The sequence below is a fragment of the Saccopteryx bilineata genome, chromosome 3 (assembly GCF_036850765.1).
Source record: "Saccopteryx bilineata isolate mSacBil1 chromosome 3, mSacBil1_pri_phased_curated, whole genome shotgun sequence".
NCBI lineage: Eukaryota > Metazoa > Chordata > Mammalia > Chiroptera > Emballonuridae > Saccopteryx > Saccopteryx bilineata.
In genome coordinates, this window is record NC_089492.1 from 60,083,125 (window position 1) to 60,109,235 (window position 26,111).

The 26,111-nt window shown below is 41.4% G+C and overlaps 1 protein-coding gene across 6 annotated transcripts in view; it reads right to left on the reverse strand.

Moving 5' to 3' along the window:
* ASPH (aspartate beta-hydroxylase) overlaps positions 1-26,111 on the reverse strand; it is a 251,987-nt gene that overhangs the window by 148,583 nt on the left and 77,293 nt on the right. For 5 of the 6 annotated variants that reach the window (XM_066266193.1, XM_066266192.1, XM_066266201.1 and 2 more), the window contains 9 exons: positions 21,146-21,238; positions 17,598-17,672; positions 13,056-13,181; positions 9,410-9,442; positions 8,383-8,439; positions 7,859-7,909; positions 6,987-7,019; positions 2,150-2,188; positions 1,803-1,838 (listed from right to left, as the gene is read on the reverse strand). In XM_066266193.1, the coding sequence (XP_066122290.1) occupies positions 1,803-1,838; positions 2,150-2,188; positions 6,987-7,019; positions 7,859-7,909; positions 8,383-8,439; positions 9,410-9,442; positions 13,056-13,181; positions 17,598-17,672; positions 21,146-21,238 (543 nt within the window). The remainder of the gene's footprint in view (positions 1-1,802; positions 1,839-2,149; positions 2,189-6,986; positions 7,020-7,858; positions 7,910-8,382; positions 8,440-9,409; positions 9,443-13,055; positions 13,182-17,597; positions 17,673-21,145; positions 21,239-26,111) is intronic. The other variant, XM_066266195.1, reaches the window with a different exon arrangement.

Sequence of the window (26,111 nt, forward strand, 5' to 3'; positions counted from 1 at the left end):
GATATTACTGCAAGATAAATTTCCACCTAAGTTTATCCTGAATAAATGTCCATTTAACAAATAGCAGAAATTTATTTTGGTAATGATGTAACAAGAGGATTTTGAAAAGGAAGTAGCAAATTGATTGTATCAGCACAACTTGAAAGAGCTGCCTATTGATACAGTGTTCTGTTTTTACCCCAGGACTTTTAAACGCACTCCCATATGGCTTTCACTCCCTCTCATTTACTCAAATGGCTATCTGTCCTGTGCTTTCAGGGTCTTCTCTACTGGTTTTCCTCTTGCTACACGATTGTTCATGCTCTCACAAACTCACCATTCCCTACAGCTCGGCCTGGGACTGCTTGCCCTCTCTCTGCACTCACCCCCAAACTCATCTTAAGCATTTCCCTGGCGTTAATGCCATCCTCATGCCAATGGCTCCCAAACACTTATATCCATCTTGGATCTCACCCACCCTGTTCAGATTGGCAGATCCAACTCCCAACTGGCACCTCCATCTGGATATCTCACATGATTTTCAAACTTAAAATATCTACTACAGAGACTTTGATTTTCTTCCTTAAACCAGTTTCTTCTACATCCTAGTTTTCTACTCAGTAAACGGCCCCAGCATTCGAGTTATTCAAACCAAACCAAACCAAACGCTGCCTTTATCCTTCTTTCCTTCACAACTATCAGAATTTCCATCATGGTCATTCTAAAATAGATCTCAGGTTGAAAACTCCTCCCTTCATTCCCACTGCCAGGCTCTCACACCAGGCTACCTTGATTACTTCCCTGGATTGGTAACCAATCATTTCCTAGCGGGGTGGCCTCTGCTTCCATTCCAGCTCCATCCAATCAAACCTCGAACTAGAAGTAAAAGTAACTCTTCAAGACATAACGCAGACAACGGATTCTCACTGTACTTAGAATATAATCCAAATTCCTTATGAGGTCCTCCAAGGCCCTGACTGATCTGTTCCCTGTCTCTTTATTGTTTAAGACAATTCTAATTCGGTTTTCTGTTACCTGTAACAGAAAGTGACCCTCCTGACACAGATGGGGAAGACCAGAGGGTTTAAGCACAAGACTGAGGTAGCACAAGACAGATCTGCACTTCTGAAGAGATCATCCCCATGGCGCCGTGAAAGATGGATCTGGAGGGGAACTGTATGACTGGCTAGAAGGCTATGGCCATTGTCCAGGAAGGGGATGGGGCTGAACTAGATCACAAGGGCTACAGAGAAGAGAGTAGATCTGAGAAGTGTTGATTCTCAACAGGACTCGGAATTAGCTTTAGAAACATGGTGGGGAGGACTCAGCAATGACTCCCATTTCTCATTTGGGACTCGAGTAGACATTGCTGCAACCAGCCAGGATAAGGTAGGGCTGTGAAAGCGGAGGCTGGTGGCAGGGAAAGACAAGGAGCCCCCCACTGTCCTGTCGGTGCTGCAGGAGCACAGGTGGGGCTGAGGCACGGAGTCCAGAGCCGCCCCTCCCCCCGCCCCCGTCTACCAAAGCAGTTCCCCTGACAGACTCATTGTGTCCTCAACCGGCTTCAAAATGCCTGAAGAACACGAAGGACCCGGCTTTCAACCAATCTCTGCCCGTGGCTAACCCACCCTCCTGAAATCTAAAGTAGCCCTCGTTACTGCAAACCAGCTCAGGCACCTCTAGCCTAGCACCTGCACACTCCTGCTCTCCGACCCCAAAGCACTGTGCAGAGATTCCACAGGAAGTGCTTGGGAAATACTTGTTGAATACATGAACATATTTTTCATATGAAAATTATAACCATCTCTGTAAAATTAACTTACCTTCTAAAACTATGTTTGAGTCTTCTACAGCATTATCTAAAAAATAAAAACCCAAACATATCTTGCATTAAATCAACTCCATTAGATTCCCGGATTAATTTATATCCCCTCAGATACATAAATTTGGCTCTTTTTCTTACAGAGACTAACAAGTATCTACAGTAGCATATCAACTCTAATTCTCAGGTTATATTCAAAGAATACATTACATAGGCTGATATTACCCCTATTGACGTACAACTTCCACCATAAGTAGGAAATAAATATATGGACAATATCCAATTACTTCCTTGGTAAAATGAAAATGTCTTAGATTTCAACATCTGCTCTTTAGAGAAAAAGCTTACCTGAACTTTCTATCCCGTCACTATCCGATGGTTCATATACTATAAAATACACAGGAAAAAAAAAGAAGAAAAAAGCATCCTTTAGCACTGCATAACTCTCACTGCAACACAACACTGGCTGGACAGTTCAGGAGCAGAGACTATCTCTAATGTATCCTTTACTGGGGCTCAGTCCCTGAGAAACGGCAGGTTCCAGGGCAGGGTGGGGAGGCTCTGGTCTCAAGTGCAGCAAGCCCAGATTGAAATTCCAGGTCGGTGCCTTTTTAGCCACAGGAGGCAGGCGATTGCATAGGCTTGCTTCCTGTAAGGTGGGGAGGATCCAGGTGCCTCTCCAATCACCCGTTTTGTTTATTCCCAGGTGGCATGGAATTCCCTTTTTACATTTTCTTCATGTCTGTAGTGGAGGCTCAGAGTTACCCGAGGCTCTACCCTGCTTGCCTCTCTGGGTCCACGTGTTCACTGGGCAGATTCTCGGCTCTGTTTAGGGAACAAATCTCAGATCTTACATTTGGGGCCAACAGTCCTGTGCCAGCCTCCTAGAATGAGGGCTCGGTTGGCAGGCCCTCTGTTCACGACCCGCCCACAGCCCCTCACCCACTGCTCCCCGTGTTTGCGTGCGCAGGGCTCGAAGCTTCTTGGCTCTGCTGCAGGGGCCCTCGTCTCTACAGCAGTCTTCTCACACCCGGGTCGGGTCACAGCTTTCTTAGACAACCTGATCCCTATTTTTCTGTTTTCCAAAATTCCGCAAATTGTTGTGCACATTCCGAACAAACTTTCTTATTTTCCTAGCACGATTATCAATTTACTCTTTTTGTCCATTTAAAAAGAAAAAAATTTGAGCACCTACTATCTTTGTGATATTATTGCTACTGCTGGGACAGATGGAGCAAGGGACAATTTTTAATACATCGTTTCTGTCCTTCAGTGGCATTTGTAAGAGCAGGGAGCGGTGAATGTTGGCTCACTCGGTCACCCTGAGCCATGTACTCAAATATGCTCAAGTCTCTACCAACTTTAAAGAAAGCCCTTCCTGAGCCTGCTTCTGCTGGCCTCCTCTTCCTCTCAGTCTCATTTCTTCAGAGGGTCATTTGCATTTCCTGTCTGTCTTCTCCGCCTCCTCTTCCCAACCTGCTCCACTCTGCCTTCCTGCCCCAACCACATCCGGAAAAGCCTCCTAAGACCACCAATGAGCACTTCATTTTTACTTTTTTTTTTTTTATGAGAGTTTAGCTGACATAAAATATTAGGTAAGTTTCACGTGTACAACATAGTGATTCTACATTTATACACCTTACACAGTGACCACCAGGATAAACCTAGTAACCGTGCATCACTATACAAAGTTATTACTACACTACTGACTACACCCTCTTTGACATTACATCCTCCAGACATACCTGTCTCTAACTGCAGGCCTGTACCTCTTATTCCCGTCACCTCCTGTACCCACTCCCCTCCCCACCCCACCCGTGCGTCTATGAGTCTGTTTCTGCAGAGCGGAGCCCCGCAATTTCCCCCCTAACCATGTCAGGCCTGCGAGCAGCCCCCTTCCTTTTCAAAGACCACTGCACTGGGGCTTCGGCGTGACCACATCCTGCCTTTACCCCTCTGTTTCTCCTCTCAGTCTTCTTGATCATGTCATCCTTCTCTTACTAGGCACAAAATGGTGGCTTGCCTCAAAGTCTAGCCACAGAACCACCTGCCTTCCCACCCTGCCCTGTCTCCCCAGTGATCTCAGACTTTGGCTTCAATTACTCATGATTCCCAAACTCACACCATGAACTGAACTTCTCTTCTGAGATCCGGACATCATCTATCAGCTTATTAGATATCAGCCCTCAGATGTCTCAGCATGAATTTTCAACATGTGCAGCCTGGATTCCAGCTCTGCAGTCTTTCCTGTCTTGGGGGGAAAAGCACCACTGTCCATGCATAGCCTGAGGCAGAACAGTGCACGTGGTTCTAGACACCCCGCGCTCTCTGCCAGCCGTACCCACACATCGAGCCCTGTCCATGTTACCTTCTGGTATTTCTCAGCTGTGCCCACTTCCCTGCACCTTCACTGCCACCTCCCTGGTGTAAACTACTTTCACCTCTGTCCAGCCCTTTCCACTGAAAACAGCCTCGCCAAGGTCCCTGTGAGGCCTCCGTAAAGCTAGATCGAACGCATGTTTTCAGTGCTCACCTTGCGTGGGTCTCAGCAGCATGGGACCTTGTTGAACATCTCTTTCTAGAAACTCGTCTCCTTTGACTTTTCATTTGGCAGAGATGTGGCTCAGGGTAAGATCAGATTTGGGCAACTGCAATAATGTCAGTGGTCTGTCCACAGCTGCTCTTGTCTCTTCAGTCTATTTACTGCATGTTAGACTGACCAATCTTTACAGAATAGTGACCTGAACTTGCAGTGCCTCAAATAGTGCCCTAGGGTGAAGATATGATTATCTTGGACCTACCTCCAGGCATGCTCTGGACCAGGACTATCTCAAAATCTCAGCCCACATCTCTCTTTTTATCCTCAGCTCCAGACATGGCTTTCCACCTCAGAGGCTTCCTCTGATGTACCAGCCACCTTTCCCCATTCCTCATCCATTGCTCTTATCTGCAGTTCAATGCCAGGGAAGCCTTCCCTGGTCCACACACTCGCTGGGTCTCTCCACTCTGTACTCCTGTTACATAGCGCACTCTTTCTCGCCAGCCCTCTGCAAACTGTAACTAACCACTAAACTGAAACTTTGTGTGTAATTTCTAACCCCCTGCGAAAATGTAAGGTCCATCGGAATAGGAACAATATGTGTGTTTCTCACTAGCACTGCTCCATTGCCCTACGTTTGGGACCCAGGGACTTAACACATATGTGGTGTACATGTAAACAGGTCAATTAGGTGGTAGGACTGTACTGTCATTTCTCAGGTATACCCAATGGAGGCTTGATGTTATCTGGAATATTTCTTTCTTTATATCTATATATCTATATCTATCTATATATCTATATATCTATCTATAGATATACTGTTTTGTAAATTTTATTTATCTATTTTAGAGAGGAGAGAGAGGCAGAAGTGGGGGAGGAACAGGAAGCATCAACTCCCACATGTGCCTTGACCAGGAAAGCCCAGGGATTTGAACCTGGAATATTTCTTTATGTGAAAAACTGGTTCCCTCCACACTTTAGTAAGTAAGCTATGAGTTTTGCAGGTTCTAGTGTTTGGGGAATTTAATTCAGAATACATTCTGTTTTCCCACTAAAAATGGTTTTGTTTTCACCTGACTTATAGTCTTACCTATACATGGTCACTGGGTTTCCCTGGTTTGGTTCCTGAACTCCAGAAGGGTATCTTTATAACACATAGTGAGTAGTCCTATAGAGTTCTGTGAAAAAGCTAGGATCTACAGTAAGGTAATCCAAAGTATCTCACCAAATCTTGACTACTTAGGTCATATTTATTATTCTTTGTTAATATTTTAAATTATTTTTATTATGATATTTGCCTATGAAAATACATTTAATTTTACAGTATCTTTTTTAGCATGGTATCTAATTTTACACTTCTTTCAAGTTTAATTTTAAAAATCTTGAGACTCAGTCTGCATATTACATTGCCAATATGTTCTTCCCACTATATTTAGAGGAACACTAAAATCTAAAATGACTAGTGGAAATTAGTAAAGGATCTCAAATCCTACCTCTACATACAACTTTTAATTTTTAAATCCTTATTTTCTCCTTCAAATTCAAAATTAAAAAGAAAATTTAAATTTAATCAGAGTTGCCAAGTTATTTCAGTTACCATAAAAAAAAAAAAAATTAGTCCCTAAGGATAGAATCCAGGATTTTTCCAGTGGCCTCTATCATTCATACCTTAGTAGAAACAACCACTGTGGATGGTGACCTTGATAGGGTCTCAAATCTTTAATACATACACTTAAGTTTACCAGGTCTACATGCAGCCATTCTTAATTTTCTCCAGTAGAGATTTACCAACTATCTTGAGACTTCAAATTTCTTGAAGTAGGGACTCTGTATTATTCATATAGGAATGTCACGCCCTAAAACCACTGAGCACGTAGAAAGTCCTCCATATTTGACTCAAGCACAATACATTTCTCCATCCTTCTTGCTTCACACACAGATATACCTGACTGATTTCTTTCCTTCTATCATCATCTTTGAAGATATTGTAGTAGAAGGATGCACCACCACCTCTATTATTTCTTAGTCATTTGAAGTTATGCAAATTCTTCATGATACCTGCAACCTTATTTTTCTCACCTGGGAAATAGCAAAAATATAATCTGTTTCATGGAGTTTAATAAAACAGCATATGAAGTGCTTGGGCAATAAAAGGAGCTACAAATCTCAGTCTGATGCTGCTCATGCCACAAACTTGCCAGAAATAGTGTCTCTGTGCTGCCGTTAAGCCTGCAATGACACTCTGCACTTTTTCCCCAGGCGAGCAGATAAATCTTCTTTATTTAAGAGTGAGATTAATTTGTAGGTGCAGCTAGAGTAGTTGAACTCTGACTCAAGTAGCTTTCCAAGCAAAGGACATATTTTAGTCAAGGGGCAGCAATGACTATAAAGTAATAAGTTTTCCTGAATAAATTTTAACTGCTTCCTAAGGCTACTTGCAAAAAGTTTAAGAAATTATTTAGGCAATGGCAAACCACTGAACTAGGTAAACAATGTTCCCAAGCCAATTCTTTGAAAACTACCATTCACTTAAATGGTTTAAGCTACGGTTTAATAGCTTAAAACATTATTTCTGTATACTTTATAGTCAAATGTGAGTGGATTTTAAAATAAGTAGGTGGTTTAAGCTTAAGAAGCATTTCATACCTTGCTGATCATAGTCTTGATATGTTACATCATCTGCAGGAAAAAAAAGCAAAATATGTTTTGAGTCATTCTGTGTAATCGCTTAGCTAAAAAACAAAACTTAACCTGAAATACAGAATTCTATTTCTTTAAATATTAATGTCTTCACAGTCAATAAAAACTGCCTCTGCCCAAAAATAAATATAAGGACAGATAAATTATTTTCCTATAACTTCCTCAAACTGGCATAAAGTAAGACATACACAAGTAGAGTTAGGAATTAATACCCTGTCTTCTGTGCGGCAAGTAATAAATGAGGTAAAATATGAAAGCGTGATATTTTTAATATTTTTTTAGCCCTGGACAGTTGGTTCAGTGGTAGAGTGTTGGCCCAGTGTGTGGATGTCCTGGGTTTGATTCCCAGTCCTGGCACACAGGAAAGGCAATAATCTGCTTCTTTATCCTTCTCCTTCCCCCTTCTCTCTCTCTCTCTTCTCCTCTGCAATCATGATTTGATTGGTTTGAGCATATCAGCCTGGGTGCTGAAAATGGCTCTATGGAGCTTCCACCTCAGGTGCTAAAAATAGCTTGGTTGTGAGCATGGTCTCAGATGGGTGGAGCATCGGCCCTAGGCAGGGGTTTGCTGGGTGGATTCTGGTCAGGGCACATGTGGGAGTCTGTCTCTTTATCTCCCCTACTCTCGCTTGGAAAATACAAAATAAATAAATAAAAATTAATTAATTAATTAATTTTGTTATAAAGCAAAAAGTCTCATGTTAGGTGTTAAAATTAATTCTTGGTCTCTTGTAGAAAAAAATCACCATATTAACATAGTATTGCAACTAGGAGGCTTTAATAATGTTTAAAATCTAATGAAAATGTTCATCTAATACCTGCATCATGATATATTCTTTCATCATCATCTATTACTGGTTCAGTGGAATCTAAACAGAAAAACACACACCTTGGTCAAACATGAAACTGAACACATTACTAGACATCATTCTAAAATTACTTAAAAATTATATTCTAATCCTTACAACTATGTAAGACAGACATGATCATTATCATACAGTAAAATTTAAGATAAGTAAAGTTCCATGATTTGCACCCAAATTCAAAAGACAGGAAGGAGCAGTACTAGGATTTGCACCTAGTTTAACTCGACTCCATCCTCTGCCTCGTTAATTCTCAACATGTTCCTGCTGGTCTGATCTACAAAGATCAAAATCCCTACGGTGGTATGAGAAACACAGTGCATTTTTCCTCCTTTCCCCATATAATATTAAACTATCTGAGCAACCAAAAGTGATCATGAGTATTTTAAAGAGTACTCTGTCAAATCAGAATGAATCATTACCCAGGGTTAAAATGGCCTTAGCCACTACTGTCTCTGACAGAAACACATATCACAAAACTGGATTTTCCCGTTCATACATCATCTCTTCCATATCCTGATTATAGGCCTGTGAAACTATAAATCGAGAAATAATTAGGAAATTACAAATATGTCTTATGAAGTGTTATACTTGATACCAAAATAGGGTAAGTACAATTTCCAGTAATGACAGAAATGTAAAATCAAATCATACTGCTGCTCAAACTCACATTCAGTCTTATTTGGCTTATGCAAATTCAGCTATATTCAGAACAACAAAACAAGACAACTTGACACAAAGACAGAGAGAGAGAGAGAGAGAAGTGCAGTGAGCCCCCCCCCCCATCGACTCAGCAAGTACCTGCCATTGAGCCTGAGCGAGGACACACACATTTCCCAGCCCCTCACTTGCACTCAATGCCCGAGTATCCTCAGACTGCAATATAATTTCAGTGTTTACAGATACATATTGTTGAAATTATATGGGCCCGAAATGTCAGCCAATGATATCACATGGTCCTCAAGCACAGAAAGAAGGATTTATCCCAACACTGGGAGGAAGTAGCCAAAAAACACAGGCTTATGACTGAAAGATGACGTGTCCATCTTTAGTGCGGCCATATCTCCTGGGACACACGGCATGTAACAAAAACCAATTCTGACCTTTCACTGACTTTGTAATTTAAGACTGCAAAACATACAATGTTGCTGCATATTTTTACCTAGTAATCCCACTACTAGGGACTTATCTTCAAGAAGTAGACTTCAAAAACTATATACACAAAGATATAGATATATGTGCATCTATACATAATTATGATACAATATGTTATATAAATAATCACTAAAATACATCGTAGATTTGACATATTATACTATTCACAAAACTTAGGGGATATTTCAAAATGAATATGAAGTGATGAAATACCCCCTAATTTTTGTGAGCAGTATAAATATTATTAGTAGTAAATAATCATAGACAATGTTTTTTTTTCTCTCTCAATCCTCTTCTATTGGAAAAGACTCCTTCTAATTAAAAAGAAGAATATTAAGTTAAAAATCTTACCTGTCTCTTCTACATGGTAATTATCTTCAGTTTCTGGAATAAAAATAACATGAAATCAGTATGACTACTTTCATAAAGGGGCATATGTGTGTGTGTATACACATACATATTGCATATGTATAGTCTGAATCTATTCTTACCATTAATTTTTATTTTTAAAGTAATTAACTATTAAAATAAAACATGAATATATCAATTAAATGTCTGCCAAATACTATCTTTCACTGAAAGTCTCTTAGAAATGACACCCATTTTCTTCTTCGATCCACTCCCCAACCCCACAAGGCTGACAAACATTGTAACTTGGATTAAAAAGAGGGGGTGATTTGGACAGAGGGGGCCCCAGAGCAGGGGCTTTCTTCTAATCTACTGCACATTCCATTCCGGCGTTCTATTTTCCGGAACGAAAGTGCATTGTCCACAAGTAGGAGTACAAAGGAAGAACTAAGAAACTCTAAATTTGGGAAGCCAAGTGGTAAAGGCTGATAATTTAATGCACATACTCCTCATAGCAAAGTGCTGCCCCACAGAAGCACACCCTCGTGTGACCCTTGTTAATTCAACAGCTCTGTGAAGTGTGTGTGTGTGTGTGTGTGTGTGTGTGTGTGTGTATATATATATATATATATATATATATATATAAACATTTTTTAGGTTCAAATGAAATCTCTGTCCCAATTAAAGATTAGGTCAGAAAATAAGGTTTCTTTAATTTATGAACTTTTTACAAGTGTTTCTTCCTACTCTCAATCTATAACTCCTAACCTCAAAAATATCAAATTCCTAAAAAAAAAAAAAATCAAATTCCTGTTTTGGATGTTTAAGTGTCTTAACTGAATTTAGTTCTGTAAGCAGCATGTAAGATGACAAAATTTGGAACAACTGTTAATCTTCATGAGCCATCTTGGCCAAAACAGGAGGCAGCAAGAAATACCAGGGAAATGTGCAAATCATTTTATCAGCATCCCTACTCAGAAACTAGAAACATTTTCCCTGTAGAAATGATGACATGCATGATAGCTAAAGGTCTACAGTTCTAAAACTAGTCTGTAAATGCCTACTTTCAATGCACAAGGCAGCTGAAATCATGTATCAATACATGCTTAAGAGCACTTTGAATTTACATTTTTCACAGAGAATTATGCATTATACACAATTCAGTGGGTTGGTATGGAAATCAAACCATCGCTCATAACATTATTTCTATGAAAAAGTGCATTTCCTACTCCTAAGAACAAGCACAAATATAAGATTCTGGAAATACACTCACCTCTTTCTTAAATCAGAAGTTGCTTGCTTCTAACAGTTTCCCAATATATTAAATATTGTGAGAAGTAACTACTTTCTCTTTACTCTTATGCTTTAAAGTCCTTGCAATCACTTACCAACTGTGCTGTGCAGAGACTAGTGCTCTGCTCCGTTTTTGGCCTGGACCAGTCCTGTAGGGCTCCGCCCGCCACCCACTGGCTAGGAGTGCAGCTGTTCTAACCTTCACCTGTTCATACACAGCCGAGCAGGACGTGAGCTGAGACACATGAAAAGCAGACAGCCTCACCACACTTCTGCTCAGGGCTGGCTGCACTTTAGCATCACCTGGGGAGCTTTTCCCTTACCCACCTGGGGGCCTCCACTTCCCAAACATTTCAGTAGTCTCTGTCTAGGGTGGGTCACAGGTATTCATTTAAAAGCTCCCTAGGTGATCTTCACTGTGCCCAGGACTGAAAACTAGTTGTAGGGTTATCGGTTCATCTCAGTGGACTTGTTTATAAGAAGTACCCTCTCTGGATCCATGACCTCAGCTGTGGACCTTCCCACCTCTATGAGCGCTGTGGGTTATCGACTGCTTGTTTCTCAGATCTGTCTACCTCTTTGAACTTGGCTTAGGCTTAGCTAATCCTTGAACCCTGCCAGGTACCTCTGGTCTAGATCCTGTGTGGTGTGTGGGGCTGTGTCGTTGCCTGGGTCCTGGGGCAACTCCACCATGAACCAATGATTATCAATAGGGCTTCTAATAATCATGGTAGTCTCATATTAATTTAGAGCAGAGCACAAAATATATGAATCAACGGCTTTTATCATCACAGAAATTGCTTCTCTATATGCCAGTAGTCAATAACCAAAACTTAAATATTGTAAATGATCCAAGATAATCTATTCAACTGATGATTAAATAACCAGCTGCAGCCCTATGTTCACTGCAGCATTATTCACGGTGGCCCAGACATGGAAACAATCGAAGTGTTGACAGATGACTGGATAAAGAAGATATGATATATATATCTTCCTATATATATTTTATATATATATATATATATAATGGAATAAGAAAAAATAAAATATTGCCATTTTCGACAACATAGATGGATCTTGAGAGTACCATGCTAAGCGAAATAAGTCAGACAAAAAAGTCAAGAACCATAGAATTTCCCTCATGTGTATGTGAGAACAGAAACTCATAAGCACAGACAACAGTGGTTACCAGCGGGATGGGAGGGGCAGTAAGGAGTAAAGGCGGTCAAATACATGGTGACGGAGGAAGATTTGACTCTGGGTGGTGGGCACACAATGAAATATACAGATCATGTATCACAGAATTGCACACTTGAAACCTTTGTACTTTTATTAACCAATGTCACCCCAACAAATTTAATTTTTAAATATTAAAAATAAAATTTTGAAACAGAAGAAATGTCAACAAACTATGCTATCTTACTGCCCGATTTTGTAGATAAGCTTTCACTGAAACACGGCCACAACTGTTTGAGGCATTGACCAGGGCGGCTTCTGCGCTATGACAGCAGAGTAGAGCAGCTCCACAGAGGCTAAAACAACGGCCCTCTGGCCATTCACAGAAAACGTTTGCCAAATCCAGTATAAAAGCTAAGGTACTGTGTTTTAACTAATTGTTGTTATAGAGTTTATATCAGAACAAAAGACTGTGACAGGTTATCAAGTAAAATATTTCATCAATTGTTTGAATTTTTTATAACCCATGGCACCCTAGGAAGGAGAGAATCAAGTAATGGCCTGAAGTATTTATTTCACTTTCTTTCTTTCTTTCTTTTTTAATTAAATGAGAGGTGGGGAGGCAGAGACAGACTCCCATATGCTCTCCAACTGGGATCTACCTGGCAAGCCCCCAACCAGGCGATGCATCTGGGCCACTGTTCCATTGCTCAGCCACTGACCTATTTTAGCACCTGAGGTGAGGCCATGGAGCCATCCTCAGAGCCCGGGACCAACTTGCTGAAACCATTCGAGCCATGGCTGCAGGAGGGGAAAGGAGAAAGAGAGAGAGACAGATGGGGGGAAATGTGTAGATGGTCACTTCTCCAATGTGCCCTGACTGGGAATCAAACCCAGGACTTCCACACACTGGCTAACACTCTACTGCTAAGCCAACTGGCCCAGTCCTCATTTACCTTCTGGAAGAAATTTATATATTCTGATTTGCCCTAAAAGTGCTTAGAATCAAAATTGGGATATCTATTTATTTTAGAGAGAAAAATTATTTAAATTGGAGTTTTTAGCTTCAACTCAAGAAAAACGTTAGATAAAAATTAAATGTTTTAAAGATGTTGAATAAAAACAATTATAATTACCAATTACCTATTGTATTTTATTCTGAAAGCAAAAAATGTTCTACCTTCCTGAAATGTCCCAGCTTCCAGGAACTCGAATCTCCCATCGGCATCGCCTCCCACAAGGAGATCGTCATCTTCCGGGTGCTGCTCTTGTGCTGGCTCATCCTCCTCCTGCTGTAGGTCTTCCCCTTGAAAAGTGACAATGAGCAGAGAGACACAGGTATATGGCAGGGGCCCACAGCAGTCACTGACAGACACATGAGGCCCTTCTGAGGGGCACACACTGTCCCTTGCTGGGCATTCCCTGCCCGCGCTGGGCCACTGCACACGCTGGAGCCCACACTGAAGCTCTGTCTGCACCGTAGGTAGCCTAGTGCCGGTCCACCTGACAGGAACTGGTCCCTCGCACTAGAACATGAACACACCAAGGTCAAGAATCTCATATATTTCATTTACTATGTATGCTCAGCTCCTAGGGCCATGCCTAGCCATAGGAAGTGTTCAATAAATATGTAATGAGTAAGTGGATTCATGAATATTAATACATTTGCCTCTTCAATTGGATCAGAGAGAAGGTCTGATCTTTTCTTTGTGACTTTTCATTGAGAACTGCCATAAGATTCCATGTAACAATCTCAAATAATTCTACACTAATGCTGCAAAGGGCAGCCAGCCACCTATCGGAACCATATGTGAGGTCGTCTGCATTGGGTCACCTGGATTAAACTTTATATCTAAAAGTTCCTTTAAGTTTTACAGAGATCCCCATTTTCTCTTCTGAGTCTTTCATGATATACTGAACTGCTCTTTTATATGGATGTTGGACATGTTCTCTTATTCCGCTGCAATACAGTATAGCTTGCCATTGTGGTATAAAAGAAATTCTCCCCAAAGTTACCTGACACGGCTTCAAGCAGAGCATGTCCTCTAATACTCCATCCAGAGAGCTCACGTGAACCAGACCCTGCTGAGCAGTGTGGTATAGGTTTAGCAGTGTGGGGTCTGCAACGAATGGCTCCAGATTCAAGTTCTTCTACACCAGCTGTGTGACCCTGAGCAAGGGACTTAACTATCGTATTCTGTGCCTAAAAACGTCTCTTCCATAAAAAGGAAATAATTAGAGTACCTTCTCCTTGTATTGTTGTGAGGATTAAGGTACTTAGAAAACTGCCTGGCTCCTAAGTATTTAGGTGTTATTGTTATTGTTGCATTCCTGTTAAACCTTTAACATCATCCTCATCACAGCAGTAACTATATTAGTATTTCTACTGCTACTGAACTGTACTCTAAGACTGCAAAGTTTTCTTTGTCACTTTATTTTTATGAGGCATAGTGATGTTCTCAGGAGTTACCGGAATTACGTAGGCCCATTTATGTCAGCGCTAGTTATATGCTTTCTGCCTTCTCATCATAGCCTGCTATATTGTTTTTCCTCATTTCAGAGTTTTTGCTGCTCAGCAAACCAATTACAAATTCTCATTCTTGACACTAATTTTATGACTCTTTTTCTTCTTGCCGTATTCCTCTTTCCTTACTCATTTTTATCCAGTGCAATGTGACAGCTTCTATATGAGCAGGATTTCTCTCTCAGCCACCACTGCTCACTAGAAGGTCCCTGTTTTCAGTGAGGACACAAACTAAACACCATGTGCTCTCTGTAAGCCACCTGTCGGTGACAGCCTGACACAGAGAAAACAGTCTCCTTGGGGCTATGGACTCCAGGCCCTGCCAAGCCCTCTGCAGCCAGCATACCAACCCTAGAAGGTGGGTGCTATTGTTTCAGTTGGAAGGATGAGAAACTTGAAAGACTTTGCTAAAGCCAAACATGGCAGCTGCAGGACCTGACCCCAATAATGAAACACAGAGCGACGGGGAAGAGAGCCCACCAGAGGTGGAAGTCAGGGAGGCCGAGCTTAGTCTGTAAGATGGGAAGACTCTCTCTCTCTCTTTCTCTTTCTCTTTCTCTCTCTCTCTCTCTCTCTCTCTCTCTCTCTCTCACACACACACACACACACACACACACACACACACCAGCAGGAGGTATAACAAGTGCAGAGGCCTCAAGGCAGGGATAGGCTTGCAATTACCAGGAAGAAAGCGAAGGACATCTGAGCCAGAGAAAGTGACAGGAGAGAAAGAGCCCAGGCCCAGACAAGGCCCAGTGGGCCAGGCCCCACCAAACACAAGTGCAGAAGAGCAAGAGTGGAAGCAAGTCCCTAGCTGGACACTACTGCAGTGGCCCTGGCGGAGGTGGTGGTGATGGCCGATATGCAGGAATCCAGGCATGTGCTGGCGGCAAAGCTGACGGGACCTGCTCATGGGTCACACGTGTGGGGAGAACAGGAAAGCGAAATCAAGGGAAATTCCCAGGCTTTTAGCTTAAGCCAGTAGGTGGATAAGGAGAACATGAACTAAAATATAAAAGACAGAAATAAAAGCAAAAACATTGGGAGAGGAGCTGGGGAAGAGCCATGAGGAATCAGGAGTTCAGTTTTAGGTACAATTTAAATCTCAGATACTCAAAAAAATGCAAATTAGTGTAAGTATGCATTGGATAAACCAGGAGCTCAGATGAGGCCAGGGCTGCCAGCCTATATTCAGAAGCAATACAAGTAACATTTAAAGCCATGGCCTGGCCCTGGCCGGTTGGCTCAGGGGTAGAGCGTCAGCCCAGCATGTGGAAATCCCAGGTTCGATTCCCGGCCAGGGCACACAGGAGAGGCACCCATCTGCTTCTCCACCTCTCCCCCTCTCCTTCCTCTCTGTCTCTCTCTCTTCCCTTCCCGCAGCCAAGGCTCTATTGGAGCAAAGTTGACCCGATCGCTGAGGATGGCTCCATGGCCTCCACCTCGGGCCCTAGAATGGCTCCCAGTGCAATGGAGCAATGCCCTAGATGGGCAGAGCATTGCCCCTAGTGGGCATGCCGGGTGGATCACGGTAGGGCACATGCAGGAGTCTGTCTCTCTGTCTCCCTGCTTCTCACTTCAGAAAAATACACAGGCACACACACAAAAAAGCCATGGCCTACTGTCTAAGAGGATGTCTTCAGAAGAATGAGGACAGATCCAAGACAAAGGTTTGTGGCAAGAAACGCAGGCGCTAGGCTTTGATTTTTCCCTCTTCTGTCTGAATTCCTGCACCCACCCACCTAAATACCTACCATACTTTTCCGTTTTCTCTCTCCCCACCTTTGGCTAATTTTAGTTTGACTAACCATCTCGAGTCACTAGGTCACCACTACAACCTCCCCTCTGATGTCCCTGCGGCCAACTTCCTCCACTCCGTCCCTCTTGCACAGACAGAGGGCACCACGCTCAGCACCGCCACCGGTGCCACCGCTTCCAATGACTCAGCATCAAGTAAGACCGTCCTTCCCTCACCGCCTCCACCGGCGTCACCCACGTGCCGGCCATCCTAAATGACTTTGCCCTCCTCTTTGCTGCCGCACTTCCCTCACGCAGGCCCTTGCCCTGCTGACAGCACGTGCCAGGCAGAGCACCACACTCCCTTCCTTCAGCTCCTAAATCAAAATGTCATTTCCTCAGAGAGCCTCTGCTAACCTCAAAGTGTGAGCAAGCCCCACAGGACATCCTGTGTTTGGCCATTACAGTACTTATATCACAATCACTTGTTCAGACTGCATCATCCTTGTGTTAGGTTAAAGTTTTTTTAAAAGCAGCAGGAAGGGAAAGCCTGCGCTTGCTCAGAGGCAGCGGGACAGGCAGGAGGGGTGGCTTCCCCAGCGAGATGAGCAGGGACAGAAGCGCGCGGGCTCGCAGCCCCCTAGCGGCCAGCGGCAGACACGCAGCACGCAGCACAGGCTCAACCCCCGCCTAACCCGCAAACGCCAGGGCTGGAAAAGGCAGTTGAGTCAGCCTGCTAAAGCTCAGTTTAGCAGTTTAAGTGGTGGATATTCTGTTTGTTTTTAAGAAACATATCCTTTTTCCTTTAGGACTATCTTTAGCTCACACCGAACCAGTGGAAGTATCAGGATATATGAGTTCTGCCTCCTTCAAAATCCCTTTGTGAGTGACATTTTAGGGTTACGCTCTCCGCTGTTATCAAGGGATGCTTTAAGTCTTGTGAAATCCTAAAACATTGGTTTCTAGAGTGTCATTTCATGGTCTCTGTTCAAAATTCTCACAAGAAATATTTTAGACATAAGTGATGGGAAAATGTTTTCTAGTCTCTAAGCTGATCACATATTTATCTCCCTTATGGTGATATTCAATGTCACCCCATTGTGTTTTGGTGGCCCCCCCACCCCCACCCAAGCAGTCAGCAAAATGCGAGGATCAGCGATGGCGCCCAGATAGCTCATCACAGCTTGTTGGCTGTGTCCTATTTCTTGCTCCCTGTTCTCGCCATGTGTTCTTGATGCACCATTGTCTCAGTTAGTTGATTCACATGTGTTCCTCCCATTTTTTCATTAGTTTCTCAACAGTAAGGTGGGAGAAAACAAGTTTAGTGCTATTTCAAAAATATTTGTCTTTCAATACCTTTAAAAAACACTCAATTATTACTTAAATTTTAAAATGATGTTCAAGTCATCTAATCACTTAATTATTTTAGCAATGCATGAAAAAATTGATGTGAACTCATACCATGTTCTGTGTAAACCGTTTCATGGAGAGAGGAATGAATTTCTTCCTGTATTGCGTCTTCGATATGCCGAGGCCCTAAAATAATTACAAAACAGAACTGAGGACAGAAGACCTAGCCACTAGGGGGCCCTGAACTCCGGCCCCCATGTGCACACATGCTCTCGGGTTCAACTGCGCATCCTTTTCACATCAGCTCACCACTTACTTTAATGTTAGCAAATGTGGTAGATATTTTAAATTGATTTTATTTTGACAGCAGTTATAAATTTTAAAAGACTTCATGAGATCTTAAAACAAGAAAACTAATTGGGAGGCAGATTTTTCTTTAAAAAAAAATATCTGACTCAGAGCCTCATTATTTGTTTCTAATTAACAAAATTCACACTAATGAAAGAATAAAGAAAACGGGAAGGACAAAGCTTTCAGAAAGAGAAGCAGTGGGAAATAAAGATAAAAACGTGTAAGACAAGGTCAATATACATTACTGTATATGGGCAATACAGTAGTCATCAATGTATGTGTCTTCCCTGAAAATCAGGAGAAAGGACCCCCCTCCCAGGGTTGGAGACCTTCGATGGGCAGGGTGGGCTGACCACTGCCCGAAGTTCCTGTGAATTGTGAGTAGAAGACCTTACATTGTAAGTCACAATCCTTTCAGCTCTGGAGAACTCCATTTGACAGTCAGACTCATAGATTCAAGTACATATCAATTACAAAAAGTAGACAACATCAGTAATGACATTCTGACACCACTGTGGTGCTTATCGGATTATCATGTTTATTGCAACATCACACAACAAACCAGAGGCTATAATTACACCTACATTATTATCAGTAAATAGAAGTAGCTCTAGACTTAGTATCACAAAGGCTGTCACATGAAATAATGCCACTAACGAGCTAATCTTCCATGACAAAAACATATTTCATTGGAACCTCATATAGAAAAAAGTTTGACTCTACTTCGCTAATTACACTACAAACCATTTCTGAAGCACAAGAAGTGCCTTCTATTTTTATAGATGTTTATATTTCACAGATCATTTTTAAATATAGTGTCTCATACAATCACATAAGAGCCTGGCAGTCTCTATTCCTCCCACATCACCTCTCACAACACCCATGATCGATTCCTGATTGGATTTCCAGCTTTACAGCCCTCCAGGGAGAACATAATGTGAGTAAGGAGAAGTGGAGGATAGCACTGAGCTCCACTGCTTAGCCTTTAATGGCTTCCTTTGCCTGAAGCAACGAAAATCTTAGTTCTCCAGAATAGACTATAAAACCGCCACAATCTAGCCCTCACACGCCTCTCCAGACTCCCGCTCCCTGAGCGCTGGTCTGAGCTTGGAGTGCTGTTTCATCTGTCCATGAGCCTGCGCCCTCTTCCTTTCCCCTGGGGACGCTGGCTTGAGACAGAAGCCAGACCAAGATGAGGTAAAGACTGACTGGAAAACAAGTCAAGGAAGCAATTGTAGAGTCTTCTTTCAAAAGCCTAGTACAGCAAGGGGAGGGGCTGGAGAGCAGAGAAAGGGGATGTTGGGCAGATAAAATATATTATGCTCACTTTGTTAACGATGGTGCTGTCCACAAGACCTTCACCCAGGTGATATTAATGTGTGTTGGGGACGGGCTGTGGGCAGGCAGAATCTTTGTAGCCTGGGGCTTGGTTTTGGGATTAAACCTTTCCCACCCTTTTTTGATGTAGGGTGGTACAATCCCATCATGCCTCAGAGAAGTGACTTTGTATCAGAGACTTCCCTATTTTGTATATTGGATTAAAGTTTTGGATTTCTACACTATAAAATAGGGGCAGAACGGGAGCTTGCTCTCTTGGTTCCTGAGATTAATATTAGATGAGAGAGCAGAGAGGAGAGCAGAAAGAGGCCATGTGGAGTAGGCCAGGAGAAGCAGCCAAGATGGCAGAGTGTTGAGTGAGAAGCCAGTTTGTGTAGAGTTTGTGCAGGAGAAAGAAGGAGATGGGGAACAGAGGTGAATAAGTCTGGTGAGCTAGAAACCTTTGATTCTAGGAAACTCGGATAAGTCAGTAGCTTTGTGAGCACTGAATGTGAGTGGGTTTTGGGGCCCAGTGTGCGTTTTTACTTGCCCGCCGGGTGCAAGCTAGGATGAAAGATAATGGCCCATCAGTTTTTGGCTCCATTGTTTCTTTACCGACTGTCCGAATCCAATGCGAACCTGCATGGGCCAGGCTGCTGTGTTGGTAGCCACGGCCACTGGCTTTACAGGGGACTATAAGGACCAAGAGGGTGTTTATTTTATGGTATTTTAACAGGAGGGGTGTTCCTATGTTTATGGAAGAGGTGGTAGGCAGAGAAGAGGGAGAAGCTAAGTCAGGTAAGAGAAACGTAGAAAAGGCTACATTTAAACTAAACCAAATATTGCCAAGAAGTTGAGAAGGCTATGAGGTGATGATAAACTCATTGATTTAGGAGAGTATGTTATCGGTAATATGCAGAATAATATTAACAAAAAATTAAGAGTGAAAGTGAATTGCACATTTCAGAGTAGGTACTAGCTTTGAAAAAAATTGTACTTGTAAATTTATTTAGCAGAGAGTAAAATCTAAGATGCTAAATCCAAACACATATTTAAATTATATTTTTAAAAATCAGTATTGCCATGGTATGCTTATAGCAATTCTATAGGAATGGTAAGAAGATGATAAATTCTCCTACAATTATGATTTGAACAAATTTAAAAATCAAACCAGCATGCTCATCTTAAGAGGGAGGGAGAAAAATCAGATATTATTCATCAAAGTGATAAAATCAGCCATACTATCGATTAAACCCAGGACTTACTGGGAAGTAGCTACTAAATGAGGTGTCATACCTAACATTGCCACTAGGTGGCAAAATGATATCAAATATTTGAGAACTGAGCAAATTAAAAAATGTGCAGAAATTAAATAGTACTTTGTAACAAATATCTTGGCATAAATAGATAATAATAGTAAAGGATTCAAATTCCATTTACCAACTTATGAAGAGATTTCTGGAGTTTTCATTGCATGGGTCACAGGCGTTGGGTGACTAAGAAGATACTTGAACTGATCTAGGAATTCATGAATATGTAAAGGAGGCTTCATAGATACATGGATGTTGGGAAAGCCTTTTGATGTAGAAAGGAGACTCTCATAATTAAAAGATGGGGAATTCAGTAGACCTACTCTATTAAATAATGTGGAAAACGATACCAAACTAGGGTACAATGTGCCTAATTTTATTTCCACGGTGGTCAATTACAATAGTCCTGGAACTGGAATCAAGAAACAGTTCATGATATTCCTGACTGTGTGATCTTAGGCAATGAGGAGTCCTCTACCTGTGCCTTCGATTCTTGATATCAGACATTAAAATTGTCCAGGAAATTAAGTTTACTAAAAAAATTTCAGAAGATTAAAAAAAAAGTATTTCAAAATTCTGTAAACATTGCAAAACAAATTATGGGTAAAACATGATTTGGGGAACTACAAACTGGGATAGCTGGCACGCTGCGGTGCAGGTGAGAATTACAGGAAAGCTTACCTGGCCCCTCGGGAACCTGTTTCTCCAGCCAAGGGTGTGTCTCCGCCTCCCCTGGTGCGACTGTTGGCTTTGAAGCAGATCTTTCTTTAAGGCCTGCATTTTTATTCACAAAGTTAACTTATGTTTTTTCCCCTCTTTTATGACAAGTAAAACCAGGACAAATAATATTTCCAAACACTTCATCAATAGTGCAAGTAATTTAAAGTTTATAAGACTTTATGTATTACCTGAAAACACTGATATGTTTAAAAACTGAGGTAGACAAAGTTTGCTCTTTAATTTCACATGGGTCTTTAATATCTCTTTACCTCAGTTCATCTTGCATTTAAAAAAATCATGTTTAAATGTTCACAAATCTCTAAGATATAAAGTCATGTCTGAACTTGCCAAATGTAGTTCAATGTAAGTTCAAACTCTTCTTGTGCTCATAGGTGACTAATAAATTTCTAAGTTTTGAACTCTGAATTCAGCAAACAAGTAAGATATACTTGACTTTCTACTGCTATTTGTGAGTACATTAATTTTGATTAATATATAATTACTTATTCTTCATGAAAACTATAGTTAAAAGTGGGAAGAAATCATACATAACTATTGACAGTCTTCTTAAGGTAGTACAGGCGATCATATTATTCCATAACAGCTAAAAGATATATGTTAAAAAGAAAGTTCTTTTTATGTCTGAAGAAAAATGCCAGTAAAACCTTACATAAATCAACATGAAAGCTGATTTTAAAGTCAACACCAGTCTAAATAAAATGTTATACTGAATTAGTTCTTTGATATTTTGTAAATAGAGCATTAAAGTATATCCTCCATTTAAAGCAACAAACTGGCTGGGTTCAAGAGTCTGTAGATACTACGTACCAAACCCTGAACTCATGACTACCCCAGAGAGAACTGTGTACCGATAGTTGTTAATAAAGGAAGCGTGATGTGCATGTCAATAGCTTGGAGTAAAAATAACAACACAGAATGGACAGGCATTTTTCTAATCTTAAGCACCTTTATATACTACATACACATACTATTGTAGTCAGGAAATTCTAATTTCAGTGTCTTTTACTCTTCTGTTTTGATTCTCTGTATTTTTTATTATCATTCCCTTTTCTTTACCTCTTCATTTCTCTCATTCACAAACAGACTCTCACACCCCTCTCCCAAATCCTAAAGACACTGAGACATAGATACACACAGAACCGCATCTCATTTCCTGTACTAATTTTCAATACGACTTAAACAAAAAACAAACACCAGTGCATTCAGCTGTTCTATCCCTAACAAAAAAGTGACTTCTAATTATAAAATAGTTAAATTCCAAAGGGAATATGCACAGATATCATGGATGCTAATTATAGTTCAATTTCAGGAGGCGGGGAGATGAAAGCTTGTTAAAATACATCACATTTTAAATACCAAGTCCAGGGCTGAAAGCTCCATGCAGTTTTCCACTTAACTAATCCATCCCTACATCTCTCAAATGGTAATGGTACAAGTATGGAACTATTCATTGCAAAGTTCTGCTGAATGAATAGGGGAAACATCAGGAATCTTTGGAATCATGTAATTTATAGTTCCTCTCAGCATCGCAGAAAACACCTGGCACATAGCAGGTGCTCAATAAACACATGTTGAAAAGCTGAGCACACCCAATGGTATGACGACTCTAACGGCTGCAGAAATTCCCTGTGGGGTCAGGCTCCTTGGCTGCAGTGGAGCGACTGAAGGCTGTAAAGGTGGGAGCAGGAATTCATATAAATTTCCCCATTACTATTTACCAAACAGACTGACACCTGCTGAGCTCCCACCAAAACAGGAGCACTACCCTCGTCTGCCTCGGACAGTCCCAGCTAAGTGTTATCTGTTGTCCTGGTATAATCATTCTACTCTGAAAAGTATCTCCATTTGAATGAACTGATTCTTCGCTAGTCCTATGTAGTGGGTTTTCAAATTGTGCTCCGTAAGTTCAATAAGCAATAAAGTTTTCCCACCAAACAATAAAGAATGAACTGCCTTAAAATTCCCCTTTTATTGGACTTTGAAAATATTCCACTTGAAAAAACTTTTTTTTCTGAGTGTCTGAAAACTAGTATACCAACCAATATTCAGACATAAACTAGTATACCAACCAATATTCAGACATCAAATGCCCCTCAAGTCGGCTTTCTCTAAATCAACTGGAAGTTACTTGTCTCTAAAAGTGAAATTGTAAAATGTGAAAAACAACATAACAAAGCAAAACCGTATGACGAGATAAAAATAGAATGAGCAATTTTCTTTTCTGTCCAAAGTGGCAGATGAATTGTAAATGTACTGACACCTGGTCACAGCTCCTTTGTGGAGGTAAAATCAGCATACAGAAATAAGCAACACTGTAAACATCAAAGAAGCTGAGGGTCCTATTAACGCATTTCCTCCCTGGACCTCTACATTTCCCAGAACTTAACAGAAAGGCACTCTACACTAATTCTTACTGCTTTGACAGCCCACATGAAAGAATCAGCCTTGGTGGTGTTGACAATTTTTTTGGCACCCAAATTCATTTTAGTCCATGAATAGTTGTTCTTCAGAAAATAGGGGTAAATCTATGTCTCACATAAGATCTTAGGCAAAAGGTAAACAAAAATTAAACAAGAAAAATAAATGTATACAAGGTCAATTCACAGAGAAAAGTTTTTCAAATTGGATTTATTATGTGTATACATTTCCAGGGTACAGCCCTGAGATGTTCAAAATTACATTATGAAGAGAATGTGTCAGTTCGGTTGTTCCTGGGACTGCAGGTTACAAAACAGCAGCTCGTAGGGGCTTGAGCAAGACCATTTACTGTCCAAGTGAAGTGCAGTGGCCAGTGGGCTGTCTCAGCACCGGCTTCCTCATCCGGCCAGAACCGGGCTCCCTGGCAGCCAGCTCCTCTCAGACAAGATAGAGCCCAGCAGCTAAGCGCCCCTGGCTGTCCTCTTGCTCTCCTTCTTTCTCAGGCTTGAGACAGTCTTCCCCAGAAGCCTCCCACACTCTCCCCTTTCAATTATTTAAGTCAAACCCAGAACCCACTTCCATCCCTGCACTGGCAAGAGGAACAGATGACCACATCTGCCCGACAGTAATTATCCAGAGTTGATGAATGCTGTAAGTCAACCACATAGACCTGCATGACTTAGAAACTAAATTCCCTTAAAACATACCTTGTTTTAGTTCTATCAGCATATCAGATAAATGAAGAAAAAATTTAAAGTCATATTTCCGTTTAAGAAATAATTTCTCCTCCAATTTTAATTCAAAATGGAAGAAGTTATAAAAAGTAAATGAAATGAGCATTCTCGCCTGACCTGTGGTGGCGCAGCGGATCAAGCATCAAGCTGGAGTGCTGAGGTTGCCGGTTCAAAACCCTGGGCTTGCCCTGTCAAGGCACATATGGGAGTTGATGCTTCCTGCTCCTCCCCCCTTCTCTCTCTCTCTCTCTCTCTCTTCTCTAAAATGAATAAATAAATAAAAATAAAAAATAAATCAACCATTCACAACAAATTTGGTTATCTGGCACAATGACCCCGGCGTATTCCTTGCTACCCAACTCCACCTGACCACATGAGAAAAAAGAAATGTACTATACTTTCAATATATATATGACATAGTTTACTTTTATTATTTAAATTTTTTTTCCATTGATTTGAGAGCGAGGAAGAGAGAAAGAGAGGGGGAAAACAGAGAAGGAGAGAAAGAGAGAAGCATTAATTCATTAGAGTTAGTTGTTCCATTTTAGTTGTGCAGTCACTGGTTGCTTTTCATATGTGCCCTGATCGGGAATCAAACCTGTGACCTCAGTGTGCTGGATGATGCTCTATCCATTCACTCACCTGGCCAGGGCGACATAGTTTAAAACTTACTAAATTTTGCATATTATATTCATTCATTCAACAAATATTTAGCACCTACTAATGTAAGTCACTATAGAAAATACAGTGGTGCCTTGAGATACGAGCAGACCAGCATACAAATTTTTAAGATATGAGCTGCGACTCGGTTCGTATTTTTGTTCGAGATCCGAGCAAAATTCCAAGATACAAGTCGTGATGTGGGAAGCTGCTGCCAGTTGGCGTGTTGGCACACAGGTCCAGTATCAGCAGCACAACACCAGCATCTCATTCTTTCTCACGTGTTACCCACAGAATCAAGTCAAATCTCGTGCGCTGTACTCATTCCTGTATCATTTTTGCATTTTTTACTAACTTTTTTTGTGTGCTATCATGGGGCTGAAGAAAGTGAGTGTAAAGACAGTGGTGAGATGAAGAAGAGAATAATGTTGATAGAAGTAAAGAAAGAAATAATAGAAAAACATGAGCGTGGTGTACGAGTGATTGAACTGGCAAGGCTGTATGACCGCAATATATCTACAATTTTACCATCCTTAAACAAAAGGATGCCATCAAAAGCGCAAATCCAGTGAAAGGAACTACAATTCTGTCCCAATTAAGGACAAATATCCATGAAGAAATGGAGAAGCTTCTGCTGGTGTGGATGAAAGAGAAAGAGCTGGCAGGAGATACAGTGATGGAGACTGTCATATGCGAAAAGGCACGTATTATTTACGGAGACTTGAAGATAAAAGAACCATCAACCTCAAAAGAGGCAGCAGAAGATATGTTTAAGGCAAGTCACGGCTGGCTTGAAAATTTCAAGGAGAGATCTGGCATCCACTCGGTGGTGAGGCATGGTGAAGCTGCGAGTGCTGACGTTAAGGCAGCTGAGGAGTACATCGCACGTTTTGCTGTGCTTATCGCAAAGGAAGGCTACATCCCCCAACAAGTGTTCAACTGTAACAAAATAGGATTGTTTTATAAAAAAATGCCCCAGAGGACTTTCATCGCTGCAGAGGAGAAGAAGCTGCCAGGCCATAAACCCACAAAGGACCGTCATGCTAGCGGTGACTGTAAAGTAAAGCCACTGCTAGTGTATCATTCCAAAAACC